Here is a 26918-nt window from a genome sequence, read left to right on the forward strand (position 1 = left end):
AACAACTTATAATTTAGCAACAGTAACAATTATGTTTCACCATCGGCTGGTTATCATATAAATTTTGAATCGAAAATTTGTTAAAAGCTGTTTTTTTTTTTTATTTTTCTTCTCGTACAATCGTAAGAGCGAGGGAAACATTATACATTAGTCTTGGTTTGATAGATCGATTGCTTTTTTTTTCTACGTTACTTATAGATTTGAATCTAAATCTTACAATAGCTGCAGGCTTTTCGGCAACTGAAATTTCATTTATACTTTTTATATTTTTACTCGTATTTATGATAATGTTTATTTTCCGACCTTGAGTACTCATTTATTTCTTTTAACGTTGTTCAAAAATATTAATTGACATAATTCGTGTGTAATTTCATTTTTAGATCTTACTTTGCGCTTTTCTGGACAATGGGAAAAGAAGAAGAAAAATATCGTAACGAACTCTAGGAAAGATTACAAATTTATACACAATTAATTATAAGCACCATTTATTCAGTCGACGTTGAAAAACCTGCTGCTTCAAAGATGGGTCGATCGCGTGTTCGTTCGTTCGTTCATTCGCGCAAAGACTTTTTATGCGAAATCATACGAATTTTTTTTTTTTTTCAATATTCATTTGGCTAAGTTTCGTTGTTTCGTTGCGTATTATTTATTATTACTACAGCTTTTCGGATAAATCCTCCCGCGCGGATGCGTGTTTCCAAGGCGTGCGGCCGCACCGCAGAAAACATTATTCTTGGCTTTTCATCGTTTAATTTTCTTTTGATTGTGATTTACTCGTCCGCTTGGCTCTAAACATCTTACAGACACAGGCACAAACACACTCACACACTCACGCACTCAGTCACAGTCGAGTACACGACGAGAAATACCGTAGTCGTGTTTTTTTTTTTAGCAAAATTCTAGCTACAGTTTTCCTCGCCGCGTACTTTCATCACCGAAGAATAAAAAAAAAGCGTTTAACGGAGCTGATGCTGCTGCTGCTGATGCGGTCGCGACTAGTGATTCATTCGGCGCATCGATTCCATAGCCGCGATATCCTCGACAGATATGAGCTGCTCGATGGGTATGCAGGAGAGCTCGCCGCCCACGCAGGCCTGCTGCTGTTGCCATCTCGCCTCTCGCTCGGCTTCCTTCGCCTTGATCTCCGCTTCCCTGGCTCTCCTCTCCTAGAAATTCGGGGGTAAATATCGCATTAAATTTAACTCTATACTCATGCCGAGCATAGCGTACCTTGAGCTTGAGAGAAAATATTGCTACGGAGCGAGCCCTCTTCATCAGGCTCTGCTTGACCCTCGTCTTTTTGGCCTCTCGCTCCTCTTTGGCTTTCTCGTCGTCCTGACTCGATGTCCTTCGACTCGATTCGCCGCCGGCCGATGTACTCTGGCTCGTCGAAGCGGCAGCAGCAGCAGCGGCGGCCGATGCAGCGGCGTGCGCCACCGCCTCCTTTTCTCGCTCCCGCTCGCGATGCTCGGCCACCGAGTCTCGATGCTGCTGGTACTGTTGCATCGGTGTCAGCTGCTGCGATTGCTGCTGCTTCTCTTTCTCGCGAGACCTCGGCTCTCGCTCCGGCGACGAGCGATACTTTTGCTGATTCTTGGCGTTGGGCGTCCAGGGCGGTATGGACCTGCGACGAGTACACACGTTTTATTTATTACTCGGTAAAATCGAGCGATCGATATGCGAATAGGATCCGAACCGTAACTCGTAACGCATTTCGCTGTCCGACGAGCCGGCCAGATCCTTGGAGACGATGCAGTCCGTCGAGCGGTGAAACGCCATCTCGTCGCCGCTGTTGCTGCCGGATATGATCTCGGAGTCGCTGGATTTCCGGCCGCCTCCGCTCTCCAGGCCTAGTCTGCGTATCCAGTCGACGCCGCCGCTTGGACCGATGGTCAGGTGATGGCTGTACTCGCCGCTGCCCGACGACTCCTGCTCGCTCGCCAGCCACTCCCTCGACCTTCTCCCTGCGACATTATTACTTATGAATAAAGTAATGAGCTCGCTTATTGGTTTTGTTGATCCCACTGACATATAAGATCGTTCGTTCATAAGTATGTGAACATTTCTGTATGTATTTTTTAAGCCCAGTCTGACAGATGTTCATTTATTAATAAATGAAAATGTAATTTATAATGCCAAAATATTGACCCCCAATAATTTATTAATATCCCTGCTGAGAAAAATCATGGGAAAAATGATATGATTTTTTATATGATTTATCATATGATTTTTCCTAGCAAAGGAGACAAACCCTTATTTTTATATAAAAACCATTAGAAAAAAGTGCAAAAATATAATTTAAAGTCTGAATTTATTAATGTCATTGAAAATGAAGAAACTACTTTTGAGAATAGCTAAAAAAATGTACATTTACAGCACAACAAATTGGATAATTTTAAAGAGTTTGAAGTGAATTATAAAACTACCGAACTGTTGAATCATCAAACTGCCTGATTTTGTACCGTTTTGTAAAAGGTTAGCATCGATATTTTCTCGATGATAAGATAGCATAGTTATATCTGAATTTTTATGCCTACTACTTTTATAATTTTCTTCAAACTCTTTCAAATCATTCAAATTTTCAAAAGTAGTTTCTTCATTTTCAATGACATGAATAAATTCAGACTATAAATTATATCTTGCCACTACCTTTTAATGGTTTTTATATTAAAATAAGGGTTTGCTTCCCTTGCTGGGAAAATCATATGATAAATCACGCCAAAACATCATAAGATTTTTTTCAGCCGGGATCAATCTAATTTTTTTCAATTAATTTTGAGAAACCAATAAAAAAATGGATTTTTTTGTCGGACTGGAAAATCGGTAAATAAATTTTGTCAGACAAGGTCAAATAATCATTGCAAATGTTATTCTTAACATTTACTGAAAAAATTAGATTGATATTTTATATCATTTTTTGAGGTAATTATTCTGGAAATATTTATCAATGAAAAGCCATGGTTGATAAAAAACTTTTTAGCGAGTATCCCTCAGAGTGGGTCCAATAAATATACATTCAGAAATTTACAGATTGAACACGAGTGTAAATTACCTCTCTCGCCACCCGGTATGCTACCCCTTGGCAAATTGCTGATATCCCTGGTGGTCGTCGCCGCGGCCTCGGCCAAGAAGGTGCTGCTGTGATCGCTGCCGCTGCCCGTGCTACCCGGCGTCTGCGGCGTCGACGTCTCGGTTATCCTCGGCACCTGATGATGGCTGGCGGCAGCCCCAGCCGCAGCCGCGGGTGTACCCGCTGCGCTCGAGCTGGTCGAGAACAGGGTCGGCGTGCCCGGCTGACTGGACTGCATCGCGCGATAGGCCGCCCGGGCGCTCGCCAACTCCTGCTGGGCCTGCTGCCTGAGCCTGAGCTCCTCCTGGCTGCTGCTGGCCATGGTGCCGCTGGCGCTGGACGAGGACGTGGCTCCACCGCCGCTGCCACCACCAGCTGCTGCGGCACGCACCACGAATCTCCCTGAGTTAAACTCGACTTCAGTTCGAGGGGGCGGTGGGTCACGGGTGATGGGATACGATTCGTTTACGGGAGATGATTGGATATGCGCACACACACGCGTTTGCGGATTATCGCTCGATTTTTGCACACAGCGCAACGCGTGCGATTCGTGACGCGTGCGGATAGTTTTTAAGCGTGCGAAGCATCATATCCATGCTGCTGCAGCGCCTCTTTTTTTTTCTCTCTTTTTCATCTCTCGATGTATACTGGTTAACCGCACAGATGTGCGTTCATGGCCATCCAATAGTTTCTTTTTTTTTTCTTTTTTTAGCTTTGTTGCATTTTTTGGCAAACGCAAACGGAAAATATGGGATAAAAGAATGAGAGGTATGAGTGTGATAGTGGAGCAGAGCAATGATATATATAGATGTAATAGATGGAATTGGTCAAATTGAATCTTAATGAATTAACTATTCGTGGTGGAAGTGCTCAACATCGACAATGCATGGACATATTGTTTTAAAATACAGTGTCATTGATAGACTTGCTTTTAGAGATTTTTCTGTTACATTAATGTTCAAAATATTAAACCCATAAAAAATATTTTGAAAATGACAATTTAATTGTTTCAAGAAATTTAGGTCAGCTTTCAAACACTTTTGATACAAATACACTGTTGACTACTTTAAGCCTCCACCGCTAGATGGCGAGTACCTTATTTTTTGTAAATCTGCAAGTGGCTAAATTCAAATAAGTGTATAAGTCGAAGCGCGGTTTTTAAAAAATTAAGTAGAATGTGTAACGCAGTTTTTCAAGCACAAACGATAATGTAGTTAAACCTTAAATTAATAAATTCTACGTCATGAACGTTTTACATTCCCCATGTAGAAATTGAATAATATCTACCGAAGAAGTGCTTAAATGATATTTGCACAAATTTTATGAAGTCAAACGAAAACCAGCCATTAAATGACAAAAAAGCATTGTACGTCCAATAAACGTTAAACTTTTCTTGTGCGTGTCTAGCTCTAATGACGCTCGTACGTTCGAGAAACTTTTTCTTTGGTCAAAAACTCGCCAAAAATGTTGAGCACTTCTACTCGATGACGATAAAATTCTTCCAAAACATTGACAAAAATAAATCCTTGCACTTCTCTTCTCAACTGACAATTAAATGATCAAAAAAAAATTGTCGAAAAATCGTACAGCTATAAGCTAAAAAAAATCAAAAATCGACGAAGCTCGTCACGGTGCCAGAGGACAGGTCCGCGATCTCGATGATCACGAGATACGCGCGCTCCATCGAACAACGTACCTATGACCGTGGAGGCGTGATGATCCGACGGCGAGGGTGTCGTCGACAGTCTCCTGACGGCCTCGCGTCGCAAAAACTCCACCTTGGCCATCTCGGTGGCCACCCAGCTCGGTATGTCCGGGATCGCGCAGTTGATGACGAAGCGCAGCGCCAGCATGATGTGCTCGAGCGCGACTATCAGCAGTATCGTCTGGGTGGCCGACATCTCCGGGAACATTCGCTGGACCTGGCCGCTGAGACCGATCAGGGCGCAGTTCACCAGTATGGCCACGAGACCCATCGCCTCCATGGCGTTCTGAATGTACGATGAGACGAAAAAAAAAGGTTTTATCGATTCGTTGCCATCTGTCGTACATTTTAATAATAACATCGAGCTACGTACCTGCCAAGTTCCGATATTGGACACTCTGCGTCCGAAGGGCCGCTGCAGGACGAAGCACAGCTTGAAGGCGTCGCCGCGCAGCTCCAGCAGATTTCCCATCAGCGCGCAGAGCGCCGCGAGCGGAAAGGCCGAGGAGAACAGGCAGACGTAGCCGAGCTGAGACAGCATTTCCAGGTGCTCCGAGAAGGCGCCGTCGTACTGCAAAGACGGAATTTTCTTTCTCTACAGAGCCGAATGTGGTCTGTCGCGCTGGGTGGTGGTGCATCTCGCGCGAATCAAAATGTCGACTAGTATCATGGTTTTTCAGCATTTTACGTTTATCCAGTCAACATTTTTCATCGCGTTCGATCGTTTTGTTATTGTTTTTGGTGCAATTATATTAAAAAACATCTATGCATAAAGCAAACTAATTATAATCGTGTTATTAAAGAATTGAAGAATAAAAATTTTTCGGGGGTATCGTAATATAAACTCTCTTAAATAATCGACAGGATAAAAAAAAAGTAATCGAGGATGAGCGTGTGTGACATTACCTTTCTGAATGGTACCTGTGCTTCGACGATGGGAGAGAGAGAGAGAATGATGAAAAACGATAAAATTATTTAAATCTGCAAAAATGATCGATCAAAAAACAGAAAAAAGTAAAAAACACAATTCGAACAGACGAACATAAATGTATATAAAAAATCGTGGAAAAAGCAAATAAAAAAGTTCACTAACGAACAACATCATGCTCCATAACTTTCTGCAGCCAACGAAAATTTTTTCAACAAATCGACCTCTCAAACCAAAGACCTGCTTTTCAAAATAAAAACAAAAATGCAATCAATTTTTTGTTGTTGTCGTAAGATAATATACTCACATTAACAAACAATACAGCTAGGATAAGTGAGGTAATAATAATAATAATAACAAAAAAAAAGTTCAACGAGTCCAGCTAAGTACTCGGTGTTGAACAAAAAAAAATCTATATAAAGACGGCGGCGCGCGTGAGACAACACAGACGGCGACTCGAAAGAGGAGATTATACTAAAAAAAAAAGACAAAAAGAAAGATCGGCTAATTCTAGATCAAACCTTGAAAGCAACGTCACTAAGTAGAGAATTAGTAGGGTGTCCTACTCTGTAGAGCGAACTCTCGAGTTCAGCTTGGCTAATGTTTCGTTGCTTGGCTACCCTCGGATGATCCTTGTCGTCCTCGGCGGCAGCCGCAGCAGCAGCGGCGACGGTCTCGTCCTCGTCCTTCGAGACATTGACCGGTGCTGCCGCCGCTTCGCCGGGCAGTTGTTGTCGGGCCTCGCTCGGGCTCAGCGCGCCGAACATCTCGAAGCTCAGGCGGGCCAGTCGCAGCTGCTCGATGAGGTAAGGCACCGCCGACTCCTTGAGATTGCCGATCACTTGACGCGCTATCAATAGAGCTGCCAATTGCTGAAAAGTGGACAAGTGAAAATTTATCCATTTTCGGAGTAAGGTAAATACTTGTGAAATATTAATGTTAAATCAATGTCATACCTCTTTGAGTCTTTCGGTGTCTTGGATATAAAACGCAATGTAAAATAACGATAGAAAAGAGTTGACGAACTGAAACTGCAACGAAAGCAAATGAGTATCCATTAGACGTTTTCTAAATTCTTTAATTTTGTAACCGCGTGGAAATAAAAGCACACACGTATTTAACGAGCTTTAGAAAGAAAATATGTGATATCGTACATATAGATATAGCCAAGCGGACTTCAATTTGCAATGTTAACGCATCGAGGCGGGTTACATAATAGCCTCAGTAGTATTTGCACTTGGTCTACTACCGTTGAACCTAAGCATGACCTCTTAAGTGAAGCAGCTATTACTTAACAATTCCAGTGTGTGTGATCAACTTGGCTATTTCAGTGATCAATAATAAGCTGCGCACGTAATGTATGAGCCGCATAGTGTGCTTGAGTACAACAGCGGTTCGTGCGCCAGGTAAACACGCGCTCACTCACACAAACGCTCACGTATACATGCGATGCAATTTAACGTGCATTGGTGTTTGAGCACAGTTTGAATAAATTATTAGAACTATCGGTGAAACGTTGAAAGATGATCAATTGAATTTTGAATGAACCGCTGCTGTTTATATATATAAAGCGTGTTTAAAGCGCAAAGCACAGTATATAGTCGAAGAGAGAGAGAGGAAGAGAGATAGAGGGTATAAGGGTAGAGTGGAAGTTTATATTCACAGTTGAATTTTCAAAAGCGAATAATTAGACACGACGATGGATTGCAAAGCGTTAAATATACACATTAAATTACACTGCTCTAAAGTCTGCATTATTCAATCGACTAAAAACGGACACAAACAAATTGTAATTTTTGTCTATACAGCGCGCGGAGATTAGTCGCAACGAACACAACGGTATACATCATTACGTGCCTGAATTTCAACGACTCCGACACAACAAACTCATTTACGCTTTTATTGCCGGTATAATAAATTACACGGGGTATATAATATATTACGAGTTGTAAGTGTAATTATGCCATGCAATAAACCAAAGGATGATTTATACATACAATTATTATACATATGGACAGACAAAAAAACTGTAAGAAAATCATTGTATTACCAGTGCCACTTTGCAGATCAGATGGTTCTCGTACTCAGTGTCAAGGCGATAATTTTCTGTACCCAACAGAGACGGTAATGAATCATAGATTACATTTCTACTTTATAGAGATGCAATGTCATAAATTGTTTAAAGAATAAGGGGCGGGGTGGACTAATTTTTTTTGAGCAACTGTAAATTTTGTTTTTTTTTTATTTTTTATCAATAAATTAATTTCGATCTAAGTAAAGCTAATGTATATGTGAATATAAAAAACTTTTAACAATGCTACAATGATAGATCTCTAAAACGTGCACAGATAAAAAAAATGTTATGTACAAAATTGAAACTATCATTGAGTCTTTGATACGAAAATCTGGATTGATTTTCGAGTAAACGGAAAAAATAAAACGATATCAAAGTGCAATTTTCGCCTCTTTTTTTTCAAAAGCATCTGCGTCTAGTATATAATGTAATAAAAAAGAAACCGAGTAAAGTGTAAAAGAAACCTAATGCAGGAGAAAAGAGGCGGTATTACGGCATATCGAGTTTATATGCAGTAAGTAAGTTCGAAATAGTATATAGTGCCCGGACAAGTGTGAAATTGGGTTTTGGAGAAGATAGCATAATAGAAGATATCTTGGAACAGTGGTAAAAAAAAAATAAAATAAAGTGTCGAGTATAAAAAAAAGATCGTCCGGTCGCACGAGCACACACAGACACACACATACACGAACTCACCCAGATCGTTGAGCCAGACGGCCACTTTGAAGTAAGCCTCGTCCATCAGGGCGATGACGATGGCCAGCAGGACCTTGGGCACGTAGCTCAGCCAGAAGCCGTAACCGGCGGCCTCGAGACGCGCGTCCCACCAGTCCTATTATCATTGTGTATTTATACACATAAGTGGCATTTATCGAGTTTTTTGTTGTTGTTGTTGTTGTTGTTGTTTTACCTGAATTTGAAAACTGACGAACATGACGAGAAAGACGAGAAACAGACAGACCGCGATGATGGGCCCGCTGACGAAGTAGCGAAAGACGTTCCTCTTCCAGCTGGGATATGTTTGCTCGGGCTTGCCGGTCACCGGTGATATCTCCCAAGTCCCCTGATCGAAAGCACATCGAATTATATAAAATGTCACGACGCGCGACAGCTGAGCGTCTCGTTCGTATAATATCACGTCGAGCGCGAGGATCATCCGCAGATTTCCGCTTACCGTAAAAAGTGGCCTCGGCTCGACGAGCAGATCATCCCTCTGATCGAGCGTGCCCCATCTGTAAGCGAGCTCCGCCCCCCGTCGCTTCCACGTCTCCAGATAGACCGTCGCCCATATCACATTGAAAATCGAGAACAGCACGTAGGCCACGTCCTCCACCGCCTGATTCCTGCCGATGATGCCGACCTGAACGACGACAATAAATATTTCATTTAGAAAATTCGTTGCATTCGTTGCTGTTGTTGTTGTTGTTGTTGTTGTTGTTGTTGTTTTTAATCAAGTCATTGCCGAGCAATAGCGACGACATCAAGCTATATACACGTATAAAAACTGAAGAGAAAACGAATCGATTTATCGATTGCCGTCGTTGTGGCGCGCGATATACTGCACTTTCGGATATTTATGTGTGCGTATTGGTTTTACCGATAACAGCCAGCGAAAACAAAGGCATATCTTCGGTAAAACTACATAGACGCGAATGAAATGTGCAGCTGGTCGCAATTTATAAACGAGAGCTGTATACATCTGCAGAAGAAGGAGAAGAAGAGGAAGAGTATAGCGAAGGACTCACCCAGTATATGACACCCACCGCGGCTGGAACAATGAGGGCGGTAGTGTAGTGGCCCAGCCACGCGAAGTACATCGTGATCTTGACGCCAAAGTACCTGGCTATGTCGTCGAGGGGCTGGGGACTGAGAAACGCTCTTACCCACGAGCGCTGAAGCTTCTCCAGCGCCGGCAACTCGTGCAGCGGGAAGACCTTAAGAGAGAAAGAGAGAATTTTCAAACGTTTATTCGAATTGTTTTACGTAAATGTAACCGAGTGAATGTTTTTTATTCTCTCTCTTTCGCGAGCTTTTATCCCCGAGAAAAATAGTCGCTTTAAGGCACAGTCAACGCGTTATGTACCCGTTAGATAGCAGCCACTCTAGCGAGTTAGATGTTGCGAAGTCAATAATGGTCAAAGTAATGCGCCTTCGACGTTGAAATATCGACAGCGCGTTTCTCCGCACAACGTCGATGGTGGTATTAAACTCTAAGCGACTTTCGAAAACACTTGTCGGTATATATAGATAGAATGCCTTTTCTCTCTCGCGGTGGTTCGAATAAATTTGAAAAAGAAAATAAAAGAATATGCTCTATAACCTGTGAGATGATGCCAGCGGACAGGCATTTGGGTATGATGGCCTGTCCGTCGACGAGCTTGAGACCCGGCAGACTGTCGTGCGGACCGGCCCTCAGCGTGTGAAGAAGATGCAGCACCAGCGACTGGCGCTCCTGCGTCGTGAAGAAGGCCGCGGCGTCGTCGCTGCCCTCGTAGCACTTGGCCTCCGTACCGACGAACTCCTTGAGGCCGCCGCCGTACTCCTGCTGCAGTCGCTTCGGCAGGTGCACCTCCTCGGCCGCTTTGAGTAAACTGCGAGAGAGAGGAAAGGATTGAAAAAATGCGATTTATAAGCGTAAATTAAATTTTAACTCACGTCGAGAACGGAGCCGTCAGGTAGAAACCGTAGCTGTCGGACGAGGCGTGGTGTCGCACGTGAACCACGAGCCCGGGACTGCCAGCTCGCAGTCGGCCGAGAAGCCACATCAAAGTTTCCTCGTTGCTGCCGCTCGGAAACATCATCACCACGTCGCATTCCTGTGGGATGGCGCAAATTCGCGAAGATGATTAATACAATTTGTGTGTTCGACGCGTGCGATCGGATTATTCGCTCTAAGAAATCGTATCGTTTTATACGTTTACTCATTTCAAAGTATTTCAATCGGACACTTTTTTCTCTTTTCAAGCAGAAAAAGAAAAATGTCCGTAATTGCGCGGAGCTTACGAGATCGCTATGAAAGAATTCAATTAGTCCCAAGGCTCAGGGCGCGAGTACATGGGGAACGTTAAAAGGTCGTATAATTGACGCCTGGGCTCAGAGTTGAAAGGCACGAACAAGTGGGAGTTTCATGGAGTTGGAACGTATAATAGGAATGAAACAAAAATTAAACAAAAAAGACTTTTAACTGAAATACTCTGATAGAAACACTCAACATTTTATGGGGACCCTATTCTTATAAATAATATCTTATTTCATAACTTTTCTCTAACTTATACAATTATTTCAACTTTGCCACTTGCAGATTTATAGATAAAATGGCTCTCGCCATCTAGTGGTAGAAAGTAGTATTAAAAACGATCTAAATTTTTTTGAACGATTATTAAGGTGGCTCATCAGTAAAACGGGTCAACAACAGATGGTTATAGAACTTGGCAGAAATTTCATTTAAAGTGCCCTGTATGTGTTGTCAAAATTTCAGCATGGGTTACCGAACTAATTTTTGAGAACGAAGCCGTTGAAAATAGAAAATTTAACATGGGCTGTTATGGGAAGCCATCATAATTTCATACATTTTACGCCGTATATCTTTTTTATTGAACAACTGATCTTAACCAAAAACGAATATGTTATGCTTCGAGTCACTAACTTTCGATTGGTATGTTAAAAATTACCCCTTAAAGTACTAACTAATGAGTAATAAAACAAAATGTGATAAAATCATTGATTTCGAATAGTGCAAGCGGTTGCCTGCCTAATGCGAGAAAGAGACAGACAGACGCCTTGGTGTACTATTGTTATATGATTGCTGACGAGCCACGCTTAAATTATCATTTTCAGGTTCTTTAAAATGCGCCGAATAATTGTAACATAATTGTATCAGCAAATTCTTCGAAAACAAGCCAATTAATGATCATGTACTTTAAAACGTTATAAATGATCATTTTTTGGTCACTAGACCATGGTTAATGTTGAGCATTTTTATCAGGTCATATTGATGCATTTGATTCCCGATATCACTACCGTCGTCGTTTTTTTTTCGTCCCTCATTGATTATTCCTGCGCTGCACCGGTCCGTCATATTTTTACTCCAAACGACGATCCATTACACATGTACACGGTCTCCCACGCATCTCTGAATTATTCAAACGTCGAAATGAATCGAAATGAGCGTGGGGAGATATAATCGTAACGTATCATACATTTCTTTCCAACCGCAGAAAATATGCAAAGATTAGCTATACTTTTAAGTGGGCGGTTATTACGCGATAACGAGCAAGCCCTTATTTTTGTTCGTCCGCGTAATTAGTGTCACTTAAAAAAAAAAAAAAAAAATCCGCGCGTGCACAATATCGAACGAATGACCCGGTCACGTATGAAAGGGATGCGTGACGATGATGATAATGAAGCCGGTACGTTATAATACAGACAAAAGAAATCCCCGCTCGAAAATCACCGGATGCAGAGATTGTGCGCGCGCGCGAATCAGTGCTATAATAAAAAAAGACCGCGTTAAAAAATATCGTATTCCTACCGCACGGAGAAAAGAAAAACAGAAGAAAAATATTCCTGCAAGCTCGAGCTTGCCGCTGCTGCCGCTGCTATCCGATACGCCGAATTCTCGAATTCCGCACTACCAACAGACTGTGCTCATGTGCACACGATGATGATGCGCAGGGGAGCGATCGTGTGCTAGGCTAGGCTAGGCTAGGCAGTAGCAGCACTGCTTTTTTTTCGCTCAAGGATTCGCCCGAGCTTTGTTCCGACTCTCTCGGCAGCTTGGCAATTCGTCCGCACGCGCGCACACGTTCTTATATAACACGTATGTATGTGTGTGTGTGTGCATTATTATAATCGCGGCGAGCACACGGTAGCCGAGGTTCGGTTTATAGCTATATATCTTACACATTGCTGCTTTATATATATACGAGCTCGCACGGAATGGAAGGAATTCAGCTGGCAGAGAGGACTGCGAGAGGTATATGTATGGCCAAGGAATAGAGATGAATAGCTCGATAGATAGCACGACTACGAGGCCTCCGAGGGGATCGCCTGGCGATCGTCCAAATTGCGACGAGAGCCTGGTACTACTGCTACTGCACCTATACAATTCCGCCGCCGCCGCCGCCCCCACGCATGGCAGCACGAGAGGGGCCTACATAGTTAACGTGTGTGTCTGTGCGAGGCTGTGCGTATCTTCTATATACACACACACGTGCCTGCGATGCAGAAGGCGCGCGCGTGCGACACGTCTGACCTACTCGCTGGACTTACTACTTGCTGCCAGGCGCGCGTGCCGTAGTACGTATACGTACGATGGGTTGCCGTCCAACAGGCGCGCGTTGTTGAACGTTGTTTATTTTTCGTAGCTCCTGGATTTATAACCGAGCTGTGTGAGTGAGTGTATGTATTTTCGCGCAGCTGTGGCCACACGATGTATATTTATACGAGGACACTTGGTTGCTCCGGTTTATGTAAGAGAGAGAGAGAGAGAGAGGAGAGATCGTTGGGATAACTATACGTATCGCGATAAACACCTCGACTGTACTACCGCGCGCACTACGTAATATTATCTGTGAATCTGTTTTCAACGTTCATATAGATACTACTGACCCATTGTAGTTTGTGTGTGTGTGTGTATATAATCATAATACGCGAACCACGTGCGCACCTCGCTGCGAAACGAGTTAATTTATGCCACTACACACCGGCTTCTGTGTGTTTTTAATGAATCGTATATAAGATCCGTGTGTATTCGCTGTGGATTCGCGCTCGAGTTCATTATGTACACGACGGCAGCTGATTGTGTGTGTGTGTGTGTGGCACGTGCGCGCAGCTCACGCTCGTTTGAAAGGAAGCACTGAATCGTAAGTTCAAACTTTAGTTGCAACTGCATAAATGTATGATATATGCCAGTGAGCACGCGGCTCGTTAGTTTCTCTCTCTCTCTGCGTTCTGCGAGAAGAATGAATTTTAGAAGTTGTGCGTTATTGTAATAATGCATATCGTTCATACGTATTCTAGATTAAAGGTAAATAATACAGAGTCAGTCGAGAGAGAGAGCTGCAGGCTGCTTAACTTTGGATGATATAACGTCTCGTTGAAGGATCGAGACGACGATAGCTTCGTTCTATTTACACAGTTTTCGTGTAAAAATAAATCCGAAACGATGTATAAAAAAAAGGACGATACGCGTCGCTTACACACGGTCAGTAAAAAACCTGCTGGGCTCGTAAAAAAGTAAAAAGATAAAGAACCAATAATAAAATTGACCGATAAAATTGTGCCCGGCGTACATACGTAACTTGGTCGCACATGTATTTTTACTCGCAAGCAAGAGACATACACGCGGAGCGAGATATAAACTATGTGTCAACTCGTCTTCTCGATCGAGAGAGAGAGAGATCGGAATAACGTCAACCGTCAGAATCCAATTTATCAAATATTACGAATTCCCGTGCTACATCGGAGTTTAACTTAATTTGTCTCGCGGCGAATTGGAAGAGAAGTACCTTATCGATGAATGCGCGGCCAAAAGTTTCGAAATATAACCCGTCGATCGACGTGGCGTTGGACAGACAACGATCGAATTCAGGACGATATAACGCAATGAAACATTCGGCAAATTGCGAGTAAATATAAATGTTAAAACTTTTCCCCGCTGATCCGGTTTCTCGTTTTATACTCCAAATTGGATGGGAAAATAATCAGTGAACAACAACGAAAATTTCGAGCGTGGATCGATACAATAATGACGCGCGATTCATCGATACTGCATCCAATACATAGCATATATCGAAATTCACGTATTTCCGTATACAAGTCGCGTAGGCGCGTGCGGGTGCCGCCGCACAAAGTTTATATCTTTCTCTTCCTGTTTCTCTCTCTTTCTCTCTCATGCTCGTTTATACTTCGGCATGCATATAGTATCGTGTGTGTGTGTGTGAGAGAAAGAGAATTTATATACGCCACCCGTTGTTATATATGCCGAAAATAGATTTTCGCGCTTGGGCTTTTCGGGGGGGATGAAAAAGTTTGATTAAACTTTCGGGCTCGGCCCGGGCGGGCGAGGCACGAGGTTAATTCGATGCAAACGATACACGAATGCACAAAAGCTCCGCTGCGCCTATGCTAATCGCGTATACACTATATGTAGGTGGTTGTCCGGATAGTTGCTGCCTTCAGCTGAGTTATTATATGTAAAAGAAAACACAGGCATGCCTGTCAACGATATATACAGTATAGCAGAGAGTTTAGAAAAAACAATTTTTTTCATATTTTGTTTTTTTTTTTTTTTTGATAAGTTATTTAAATGCTAATGGAGCTCTCGAGACCGGAGCATATTTCACTTTTCTTTCATGAGTTTCTTTCTGGTTTTTGCACGAGATGAGAATCTATTATGCACTGCGGAGAGTTTACCGACGAGACGTCACAAACATACACCCATACACGCACTCGTTGTCGATATAATATATACCACAAATGTCGTTACTTAATTAACGCAATACTGTTCGAGTTTATCTACCGCTCGACTAAATTATTATTGCTATTTACTTGTATGTGTTATTTCGATGGTCATTAAAATAGGTCACGCGTACACGCGGGTAATTACATTAAACAAAAGCAGCGGCAGCAGATATGATAATTTCCGCAGTGACGTTGTATGTATCGTCGAGTCCGGGGCAACGTTCATATATATTCACGGTTCAAGGAATATATAATGCATTAATATTATTTCAACGTGTGCGCGCGCGCCCACGTGTGCAATGTGCCTTTTTTTCGGGGCGCGGGCGCGCGAGCTTTTACATTATGTACCGGACGGAGAGCTTTATCGCATCGATATTATTAACGGATTACGTAGTCGAGCGGCGATGAAATATTACCGAGCAGTATATGTGCAGTGTACGTATACGTTTGAGCTGGCCGAATCGATACGTATTAAATTTTCGTAGCTTACAAGCGCCAGGACGTAAAAGGGCGCACTGCACACACGCACGCATGCTCTCGGCACACAGGATCGGATTATCAAAGTCGAACTTTTTTTTTATTATTTTTATTATTTTTTTTTTTACTCCCTTTACGAGGCAAAAGAAGAGATCGATACGGGCTATTACTGGGGGGTACTTTCTTGGGAACTTTTTATTAATACAAAAAAAAAAAACTGTATACGTATATATAAAAACTTACTTGAGTTGGAACTTTTTGTATCCACAGGCGGCGAGGGGTCATCAGGTGGCCCGTGCATGGTATCTTTCGACGCAGTAGGCGCGACGCTGCAACGAACGAAACAAAATAAACACATCAATATGATGTTTTTATACAATTTAGTTTAATTACATAATAATATATCGTGCAGTGTTATAAAATAATCGTGATATAATTATTTCAACGCGCGGGTAAGTAGCTGACTGCGCGTTATCTGCGTCATGAATCATTGGCTTGAATCGCATAATGAGATCTCCGATGCCGCCTGCCTGCAAAGCCAATACTCGGTGCCAACTTTCTCGGCTCATCCCCCGCAATATTGACCAATGTTTTTTCTCACTTCTTTCTTTCTATCTTTTTTTTTTGCTCGGTATAGGTACGAGATTTCGCAATTCGAAATTCCACAGTATTATTATTGTTATACCTATATACACGCTCGTCGAGTCGCGTCGCTTCCTTTATTCTACTATCCTCCGAAAGGGAAGGTTCTCTCTTTCTCACCGAGTAGTATGCGCCATGTGTGTGTCTGTGTGTAAGTGTGTATGTGTAAGAGTGCAGCTCGGAGTTCGGGTTCGTTCTTCGACCCCGTTTTTATCGAACGACCTCGATTGCTCGGCCAACTGAAATATCGAGTGATATTTCCGTCGCGGCGCGGCAGAAAAATATATATAAGTCGATGTGTCGCCGAGCTGATAGCTGCAGCAGCAGCAGCAGCGGCGGCTCGTGTGTGTACCCAACCGAACGCGCGCCCGCCTTGGCTCGTCTAGAACGACTGTAAAAGGGCCCCCGTCGCCGCCGTCGCTTCGAGGAGTGTAGTAGTCGCTCGTCGGGTGAGAAGAATAGAGGAAGCAAAAAAAAAAAGAAAAGAGCCTCGTTTCTGCTCGATTTACGAGCTACTTGTATACCTACACACACGACGACGACGACGATGATGATAATCACGCGATATTATCATCGTATACACGTTTAATTTATTCACGGTTAAGTACGACATTAAAATTAGATAATTCAATGTCGTCGTGCTCGCGAAAGCATAATAAAGGGATAATGTACACTTTTTTTTTATATATATCGCACATCGTTAGTAACGAGAATAAATTTAACTTATACTTGTATTATTTTTTCTTATTTATGGATATAACGCGTGTCACCAGCGTGCGGAAGGTATTTAAAATTGCAAAAGGACGTATATATACCCTTTATAGACTCGTGCATTTTAGAATAAAAAAAAATTTCTTTATGTAATCCATTTGACTTTTATTATTATCCACGTACATACACGGCCGAACGCGAAGGGAAAATAATGGAATACGTTGGAAGGCGCCAGCTTTCAGCGTACATAGCAAAAAGTTACACACACGTCACGGATTTCCATCATCAAAGAATATTTTTCTTTTATGCTCAACGTGTATGCCTGCGCACACACACACGAAAGCTCCTACAACTACTTTTAGAAGAGCGAAGTTACCTTGGAAATAACACATGGTAACATCGTGTAGTTTTACATCTAAAGCTCGCTGCTGCTTCTCCAATATCCACTAAAATGCTGTTTGCCCTGCCACCGCGTTCGTGCTCGCGCACAAGGTCGATGCGCGCGCGAAAGGATAAAATTTGCCGGGGATAAAATCAGCGCGGGTCGAATTCTATAAAATATGTATTTGTATTAAAAAGTCGTAACGTTATTACATAATATGGAAATCGGGGATGAAGCTGGCGGAAGAAGCGCGTGTACGCGGTTGGAATAATAATAATGATAATGAAAAAAAAAGGGAAGAAATTCCGACGCACCAACCCAATCGCGTGAATACATTTCCGATTACGAGATAGCTAAGGAAAATGTGTAGCAGTAGTAGTAGGTATAGGTAGAGGTATTATATACAATCGAAACGTGATTTGGCGTCTCGCGATAGTTGCAAAAGTATCTCTAAGATCTGAATAGCTTGGCTTCGAGCAGCAGCTAGACATCTATACACGCATACACGTATGCTACATGTATAATGTCTATGTATACGCAGCTCACTCCTGACAGTGGCGGTGGCAGCGGTGTGGTGCATAATAACAACAACAACAACAGCAACAACGAGCACTCGGATCCATAATACGATACAAGCATCTCTTCATTATATCCTGCAAATTAGAAAATCGATCGCGCTCGTCTGCGGCTCTCGAGTGGGAGCCTGTCTACGTACTTGCGGCGCGTATATATATCTGCGTATATACCTGTGTATATATCCTCGTATCCTTACGTATATAGATATATGTATATATCCTCCTCGTCGTTATATTTTGGCACTTCCGTTATTATATTTCGACGCTCGAAAACTGTACACAAGGTGTGTTACGATACATCCCTATACAACAATGAAACACTGCACAGCTCACGGCAGCTCACGTACGCGGCTCACGATATTATATAATAAGTCGAGCTCCGAAACGAGCTAGAGCTCGGCTTAGAAGGCGAAGGTGATTATATAGCTGTAAGCCGCGTTGTGTGTATGATAGATTATGAAAAATGACGACGACGATGTCGACGATGATAAACCCTATCGTCCCGCGTAGATCCGACTCGTGTGTTCTACGGTTACGGTATACTCTTCAGAAAGCAAGTTGACGTTTTTTCTTACGGATTATATATATCGAGCTTTCGCGCGATATGTATCAAAGACGATGATCGTGGATGATCAAAAAGCGCGAACGCCCGCAAAATTCGTAACGGGTGTAAAACGCGAGCTATCGTGTGCATTGCGGCGGCGGCGGCGGCGCGCGGCTTTATAAAGTCGCGTGATCCGAGCATTGGCCTGAAAAGGATATAATAAGCCTATACATGTGTGTGTGTGTACGCCACTCGCGTATTATTATATATGTACAAAACCCCAAGCGTGCACGTAAACTGTATACGTACTAGAGATGAAAATTTATCGTGCCACTGCTCTGTGTGTGTGTGAGTGTGTGCAATGAGTACCGATGTGTATAGGTGTGTACCGCCACTGCTGCTGCTGTTGTTGCTCGCGAACTGCACGACCACGAAGTTGTATACACGCGAGCTTGATCGAGATATATGTACGAGTGTATATGACCATGTTCCCAGAGCAGTCATAACACACACCCACACACACGTACTGAAGGGCGATTTTTCCGGAAGTTTCGCTGGCTCGTCGTCGTCGGTTTTTCCTAGGATACGTATACCGGTGAGCGACTCCATAACAAAAAAATTCTTCAGTTTCGAGAATAATGTCACGATTTGAATTTTGAAGAGAAATGATTTAGGATGAAGAGGGTTTACGTTGATATTATTTTTTTCGGCATTTTTCTGATCGATGTGGGAATTTTGGGTTTGGAAAAGATTCAAAAATATTAGAGAAAAAAAACTACGTTCAAAACGTGTTATTTATTATATTGTTATTTTTCGTACAACGGATAAGCAAAAGTTTTTCACAGTTATAATAACATAATAATAGCATGAAAAAAATGAAGAAATATTTAAGCCAACGTTTTCAACCATAAGGCTACTACTCGTATAAATGATTATTTATTGTGTTCACATATCTCGAGATAACTTTTTTTGAAGACTTCCAACGATCTTAAAATGTATTTACGCAGACTTTTGAAAGTTGCGATCAACATTAAATTAATTAGCCACAATTATGCACTTTATTTACGTGCCTTTTGAGACTATGTTTCAGTCCAAATGATTTTCCACAAATCTCACATTCAAAGGGTTTGCTACGATTATGAACTGCATTTATGTGCACATTGAGGTGTGATTTATGTCCAAACGATTTGTGGCAAATCTCACATTCAAAGGGTTTGCTATGACTGTGTACTCTATTTATGTGTTTCTTCAGATCACTCTTACAAGCAAATGATTTACGACAAATGTCACATTCGAAAGGTTTGATACGAGCATGTACTGTATTCACGTGACGCTTGAGGTAATTTTTTCGTCCAAATGATTTATAACAAATCTCACATTCAAAGGGTTTCTTATGATCGTGTATTGAATTTATGTGAGTTTTGAGGTAACTCTGATCTCTAAATGATTTGTGGCAAATCTTACATTCAAAGGGTTTGCTACGTTCATGTACTGTATTTACGTGTCTTTTGAGATGTTGTTTTTGTCCAAATGATTTATGACAAATTTCACATTCGAAGGGTTTGTTATGACTCTGTACTATGTGTTTCTTGAGATCATTCTTAGATGCAAATGATTTGCGACAAACGTCACATTCGAAAGGTTTTATACGAGCATGCACTGCATTTATGTGATATTTAAGGGTACTCTTGCGTCCATATAACTTGTGACAAATATTACACTCGAAAGGTTTCCTTCGATTATGAACTTCATTCACGTGAGTATTCAGGCGGTTATTCCGTGAAAATGATTTGCGACAAATTTCACATTCGAAGGGTTTGCTCCGATCGTGTACTATACTCAAGTGTTTTTTTAGGGTATCCTTTACTCCAAATGATTTGTGACAAATCTTACATTCGAAGGGTTTATTCCCATTATGTACTACATTTATGTGCGAATTGAGGTATGATTTTCGTCCAAATGATTTATGACAAATCTCACATTCAAAAGGTTTGCCACGATCATGTACTGCAGTTATGTGATTTTTGAGCTGATATTTTTCTCCAAATGATTTGTGACAAATATCACACTCGAAAGGTTTGCTACGGTCATGTACAGTCATTACATGAGATTTAAGGTGACTTTTGTATCCAAATGATTTGTGGCAAATGTTACATTCGAAGGGTTTGCTACGATCATGTACTGTTTTTTTGTGAGATTTCAAGTTACATTTGTATCCAAATGATTTGTGGCAAATGTCACATTCGAAGGGTTTGCTACGATCATGTACTGAATTTCTGTGTTGAATGAGGTTACCCTCGCGTCCAAATGATTTGTGGCAAATGTCACATGGATACAGTCCTTTTCTTTTGAGTACCGTATTATTATGCTTTTTTGGACTTGCTCTAGGTGTATAAGTTCCTTGACAAATTTCTTGGACATTTAATGATTTTCTGTCGAAGGTTGTTTCAAAACTCTTTAGCTTCTCATAATCGGCAAGTTTTGAATTGTTCACATTCCATTGATAATTACTATCATAATTGAATCCCTTTTTTATCAGAATTATCAGACTTTTTTCTTCGATGTAATTCGTTGGATTTTCGTTTTCTTTTTTCACATGAGATTGATAATCGTGATACACAGATTTACAAATAACTGTCGATAGAGACGGAAGTTCAGGTATGATTAATTTGACATCTTTGCACTCAAAATCTATGAATATTTTATCATTTAACCTCTTCCGTGATGCTAAGGTTTCATTCGTGGGTCTTGCCTGAAAGTTGAATTATTTTATCGTTTTTGACAATCAGAATATAATTCAAATCATTGAACTTACCGATAATTCATGAAACGGCACCGTTTCAGAGTTTTCGGTTTTGCAAGAGCCTATCGAACCAAAAACGTAATCGTCGCCAGCATTCGTGCAAGTATCGCTTGGCTCTTCCTTTACTCTGAAGAATAATAGAATTTTATAAGCACTTGCTCGATAAATGATCACAATAGAATCGAAAAAGTTTACCTAACTACGTCACCGGTGCTTTCCATCACTTCTTTAATTGATAGTATTCACTTAATTTGTAACTATATACACAGAAAAAAAAATTTGAGGTTATATACCTTGAGTTCCAACGCTGAACGTCGATTTTAGATAGGTAGTGGACCGAGAAAATATCCGTAGTTTAAACGCCTCAAATAACTGACATGGTCGCTCAATTTCAAGTATAGAATCTTTTTACATAAATAAATTATAAACACTAATTGCTCGTCGCGTAACGCAGTTTCACACTTAGCGAGGGAACTTAGATGATCCGGAAACTGTAATGGCTTCCTGGCAAAACTTTCCCCCTCCAACGTCGACTTCTTCCAAACGCAGTTATTGTACTCGGGTGTCGCTTCGTTCTCTGAAAAATCTACCGGTAGATTTCGCGGAAAATATAATTCAAGAAGATGCTCGATTGATGCTTTGATTTGAGTAGAGATATAATAGCAATTCTAAAAAACGATCAAGACTAAAAGTTTGAGGCCAAAATCATGATAAAAATATGGACCCGCGTATTGAAATATTTTGTCAACAACTATTTTTGTGTTTAAAGGGACATTTTCTCATAAATAAAACCCATGAGATTGTTGAAATCATCCGAAACTTTTTTCTGACTTTTTTTCGGCTCCGTCACAGACCTCAAATATTACTCACTAAGGATTTTTTTTACAAATCTGCTCATATACAGGTATACCCGTGTCGTATTCTTTGCGCGCGCTTATTACATACACACCATCGTAGCCAACGATCTTGCCTCCTAGTTTTTTTTATTCTTTCCGGAGATCGATACGGACGCCCGCGAGAATCGTATACACATGTATGCGTGTAGCCGTCTGTGTGTCGAGCGTGGCTGGTTGCTTTTTATTGCATCCAGCCAGTGTTGTGGGCAGGAAGCTCGTCCACCAGACGTAGTTATGCGCTCGCCTAAGAATTGATGCGCGTTGATTCTCGCTGAGCGATAAGCCGCATGCGAAAAATTGTTTGTTTTTAGGCCCGCACTTTTCCGAATTAAACGCGTATTAACAGGTACGAGCAACGCGAGAGCTTTTATATATTGTACATGCTGTTGGCGAACTAATTTTTAAAACGATGATTTAGCTGATTTTCACGAGCAATTTCGATTCCATCGAACGCTTTAGAAAGCTGCTGTGCTAATGTTCATTTTTTATTCAGGATACAGCTTTTAAACTCTCGCTGTACGTACACCAGGAGCACGAACACACGAACTTCTGATTGATCGACTTTTCATAAAACATTCGAAACAAAGAGTTATTTGATAGTTTTGAGATATTCATTGAATCGATATTTGAATAGGATCGATAAAATACAATTTCTCTTTGTCACTAGGGGGACGCAAACACAACTGCGAGCTTCGTTTCGCATACGTGCGAATAAAGAGAGGAACTGCCTAACTACTCTTTCATTGGCTTTTTCCCTCGCTCGCGCCGTACCGACTGAAAATAGCACGTTAATCGTACTCCGGTTAATTATTTTATACGAGCGTCCGAAAAAAATTTTTTGTTTTTAATTCCAACACAGAAGGAGAAACGGCTCCATTAGCGAGGTTTACGTTTATCGTCCAAATTTTTTGAGCTCGCAGCAATCCTGTATCCATTATTCGGCCGAGTGGAAAAATTCGATTGTATTTTCTTTCGCGCTCCCTTTTTGGTCTTTTGTAGCGCGTTCGGTAAACGATTTCTGTGTGCGTTGACTTAATAAATGAATTTATACGGGTGAAAAAATAGTCGTATACACCGGATACGTAGTTTATAGTAGTAGTATAAGGCTCGACGCGAAATTGATTTTTAATACCCGCGTGGGCGCCAACCACTTCGTTCGTATATAATTGCTTTGATTAGTAAAGCGTGTATTTACTCCAATTTCTTCTTCTTCTTTTAAATTTATTCCACTTCGCTTTGAAATTTATACGATCGTTCGTGGTTTACATATTACGACAAATGAAATAGCTAATGGTTGTTTGCCCCGACATAAAAATACGTAAATATTGACGAATACTTTCGAGTGAAAAAGCTCGCGGGCACGTCGACACATTATTCCGCGGGCTGTAATGCGCATAAAAGTGTAAACAACGGATGAAAAATGCGCGACGAGTAATTTAAAAGAGTTTATTTTGGCGAATATTAATCATTTTTCCCCGACACACAAACCCACTGTAAATAATAAAATTCGACAACACAATGTATACCGCGTAGACTCGATTTGAAAACGTCAGGTTCACGTTTTACCCACGTATTCTCTGCAGTACAATATCGAGCTTGCGGATCATACGCGCGACTTGGCGCGGCGTGATAAATTAATGTCGAGTTCTCTACTGGCGCACGGCAGCCCATTGTATAATTTCCATTCGATGGAGCAGCAGCACAGCAAAGAGTATTATACGTAGAAGTCGTATGTGTATACGAATAAATTATCCCTTTGGCGCAGCGTATGTGTAAGGTGTGTATATCCGTCGATATTTATATTATACAGCCAATTGCGCGTATGAATTTTCCTCGCATTTTCTTCGTCTCAACGACATATCTGTGTTATATATAGCCGCGTGTCGTGTTGTTTCGCGTGTATAGTCGCGTCTACTAGATCGACGTTTTGACATTCTCGATAAGGCGACAACAACGACAACACGATGGTCTACATCTGCAGTTGACAAGATTCAACGCGTCTTCCCTCTTTATCAATGCTCTTTGAGCACAAGCGTCGAGTTATAATGTACGTGCAAATATACAACCCAAAAAGTAAGTATACGTAATAGGACTCGAACATTTGGACTCGGTGCGGAGCATTTGATGCTTACATAACTAATTGATGCGAGCTCGACGTTTCGCGCGTGTTTATTATAAATTCAGCTCCCCGAGAGTTTATTTACGAGTTTACATTTTCGCGAGGATGATGATAATTCATCCGCGAATTTTTGGAAAATTCGTCGGTTTTAGTAACGTGTGCACACGCTCGATGAGTTTTTGACAAATATCAAAAGCGTACGTCTCGTTTTAAACTGGATGTATCATATAATGTCAATTTTCAGTTTTCCTTTTCGCGCGAATTATTTTCGTGCGGAATTTTATAACCTCCGGGGGGCGCGAAAACTCTTCTGACAAGGGGGGCCAAATGTTTATTAAAACTTATTTTAATTACGATCTCGTTGCGCGATACAATTGAAGTCAATCTCAAAAATAAACTCTCAACTCATATCGAGTACGAGTGGGTCTTCGCGGTGCAGTAGCTGCAGGAACTTTTTTTCTATATATATGCACAAGCGAGATCGAAAATTCGGTATCCATGCAGTTTTATTGAATAAACAAAATTGTGTGTACCGAAGATCGCATATTTCCAGGGTTGGAAAGAAATTCCGCCCAAGTTACATTTCAACGAGTCGAGCGACAAAAGTAAGAACTTACTTCTACAAAATACATTACTGCATTGTGAAATCCGCTATTTAGGGTATACGCGTTTCAAAACGAAACTTTTGTTTACCTATATATTCTTGGCTTTTAATACTTTTTACCGCTCGTGCGGCGGCGGCCGCTTTATTACGTCTTGAAAAATTTTCTTTGGCCAAATATTCGATTGTTTTTCACGAAGAAAGTTTTTTTGCCTCGCGATAACATTAAATAAGTATATAAGAAAAGCAAATACGCTCCAAAAAACTTATTTAATTCGATTCGAGTATATTTGTGTACTTAAAAAATTGGAAACGCAGAGTTCAGCAAGAATATTACGTAAGTATATTGCATTGCGTACGAGCGCGAGTATAGTCGACGGGGAAGGCTTTTTTTTCTACAATTTAGATAATTGTTATTGTCGGCTTTGCACAAGTTTATAAACGTAAAACTGTGTACAATGCAAAGCGGACGAACGGCACACAAATAAAATTATATACAACATTGCAAGCTCGTTCAAGAGCTTTTTCTTCGTTGTTTACGCGAATTTGCCGACGAATGGAGCAATTCCCCGAACGTACATTAAGTTAAAATCCACAATAAAGTACGCGGGAGAGTTTTGTGCGATCCGTGTTTTCGTTCCAGTCGAAGTGCAATAATTTTTCATTATACAAGCGAAACTCGCGAAATCGATGTAAAAGTTTTATGATCTATCGCGTACGAGGCAGCGGCGGCGGCGGCGGCTCTACTTTAATTTTCGCCCGTGAAATGAAAACACGGGCGAAGGCGCATTTAATAGCGCTGCACATGTACGCTGAGATTGTAAATTTTGATACGAGAGTCACATTGGTTCGCAGCGTTGTTTGAATAAAGAAAATTTCTGACCTTGCGGAAAAAAGATTTTCTTTCGAGTTAGCCCATGCACACACACACACACACACACACCGAACACACGGCTCTAGTGTACAACGATTAAAGAGCATTTCGTACGACGAGAATCGATTTTGCGCGCCCAACACGCTCTCCGAGATTAAAAAGCTGAAGAACTGTCGTTAACCCAAATAATCCTCGAGCGAGAGAGTGAGCGAGAGAGAGAGAGAGAAAAAAATCCTAAAAATAACTTGTAAAGGTTCTCTCTTCTCATTTTTCGGAGCCCGAAGTGATTCGAAAGCGTTTAAAGGCGACGAAAGCTCGCACAATCGTTGACCACGATCACTCGAGTGGAGCTTGTTATATTCGACGCCGAATTCACTCTCGAGAAAAAAACACTGTACATCCACGCACATGACCCATCACTACGACGATCGTTTTTACCACCCCTCCTCGCATATAATGCTAGAACAGAGAGTAGAGGAGAGGAGAGAGAGGAGAGGGTCGTAAGTGTGTAAGCGGTCGCATTAACGTGGCTTTTGCGGAAACCGACGAGCGACGACGAGCTATATGTGCGCGCCATGCGAACGAGACACAGTGGAAGAGAGAGAGAGGGAGAGAGAGAGAGAGACAGATACAGGGAAGTGTAGTATAGTATAATATACAGAAACTATACATAGACACGCTCACCCTTATCGAGTGTCTCTTTGGCGGCGTGTATGACTTTTCTGCGCTTGAGGCCGTCGGCCCCGACGATCGTGGCCGAATCGTCGTCGTCGTTCGATTGCTGCTGCGCTCTCAACAAAGGGGCTGTCTCGTCGGGGCCAGCCGACGACGACGACCCCTCGTTGCCACCACCGCCGCCGCCTTCGGGCATCGTAGTAACGAATGCCTCGAAAGCTCAGCGATCAGCGAAACAGCACAACAAAACACGCACTATTATACCAAAGAGATAAAAACACACTCCGCACCGCCGCCGCCGCCGCCGCCGCCGCAGCAGCACAACAACTCGTAGTCGTCGTCGAACACGACGACAACGCGCGCACCACGACCTCTCGC

General features: G+C 41.8%; 1 protein-coding gene across 8 annotated transcripts; it reads right to left on the reverse strand.

Annotated features, from left to right (window-relative positions):
- Positions 1–90: 90 nt before the first annotated feature.
- On the reverse strand, positions 91–26918 carry LOC106659915 (anoctamin-8). Of its 8 annotated transcripts, none has more exons than XM_014382678.2 (18): positions 26550–26918; positions 15962–16047; positions 10433–10593; positions 10098–10368; positions 9523–9711; positions 8952–9137; positions 8688–8840; positions 8474–8609; positions 7754–7809; positions 6660–6734; positions 6225–6575; positions 5869–5943; positions 5149–5370; positions 4767–5061; positions 3053–3472; positions 1697–1964; positions 1231–1624; positions 91–1166 (listed from the first exon to the last, which is right to left on the reverse strand). In XM_014382678.2, the coding sequence occupies exons 1-18, from the start codon at positions 26734–26736 to the stop codon at positions 996–998; spliced, it is 3696 nt and encodes a 1231-aa protein (XP_014238164.1). In that variant the 5' UTR covers positions 26737–26918; the 3' UTR covers positions 91–995. The 8 variants fall into 8 exon arrangements, with proteins under 8 accessions (XP_014238164.1, XP_014238166.1, XP_023314172.1 ...); XM_014382680.2 differs by having other exon boundaries at positions 3053–3445; positions 5869–5946; XM_023458404.1 differs by having other exon boundaries at positions 3053–3448; positions 5869–5946.

This window comes from Trichogramma pretiosum, unplaced genomic scaffold (assembly GCF_000599845.2).
Source record: "Trichogramma pretiosum strain Unisexual culture from Peru unplaced genomic scaffold, Tpre_2.0 scaffold113, whole genome shotgun sequence".
Taxonomy (NCBI): domain Eukaryota; kingdom Metazoa; phylum Arthropoda; class Insecta; order Hymenoptera; family Trichogrammatidae; genus Trichogramma; species Trichogramma pretiosum.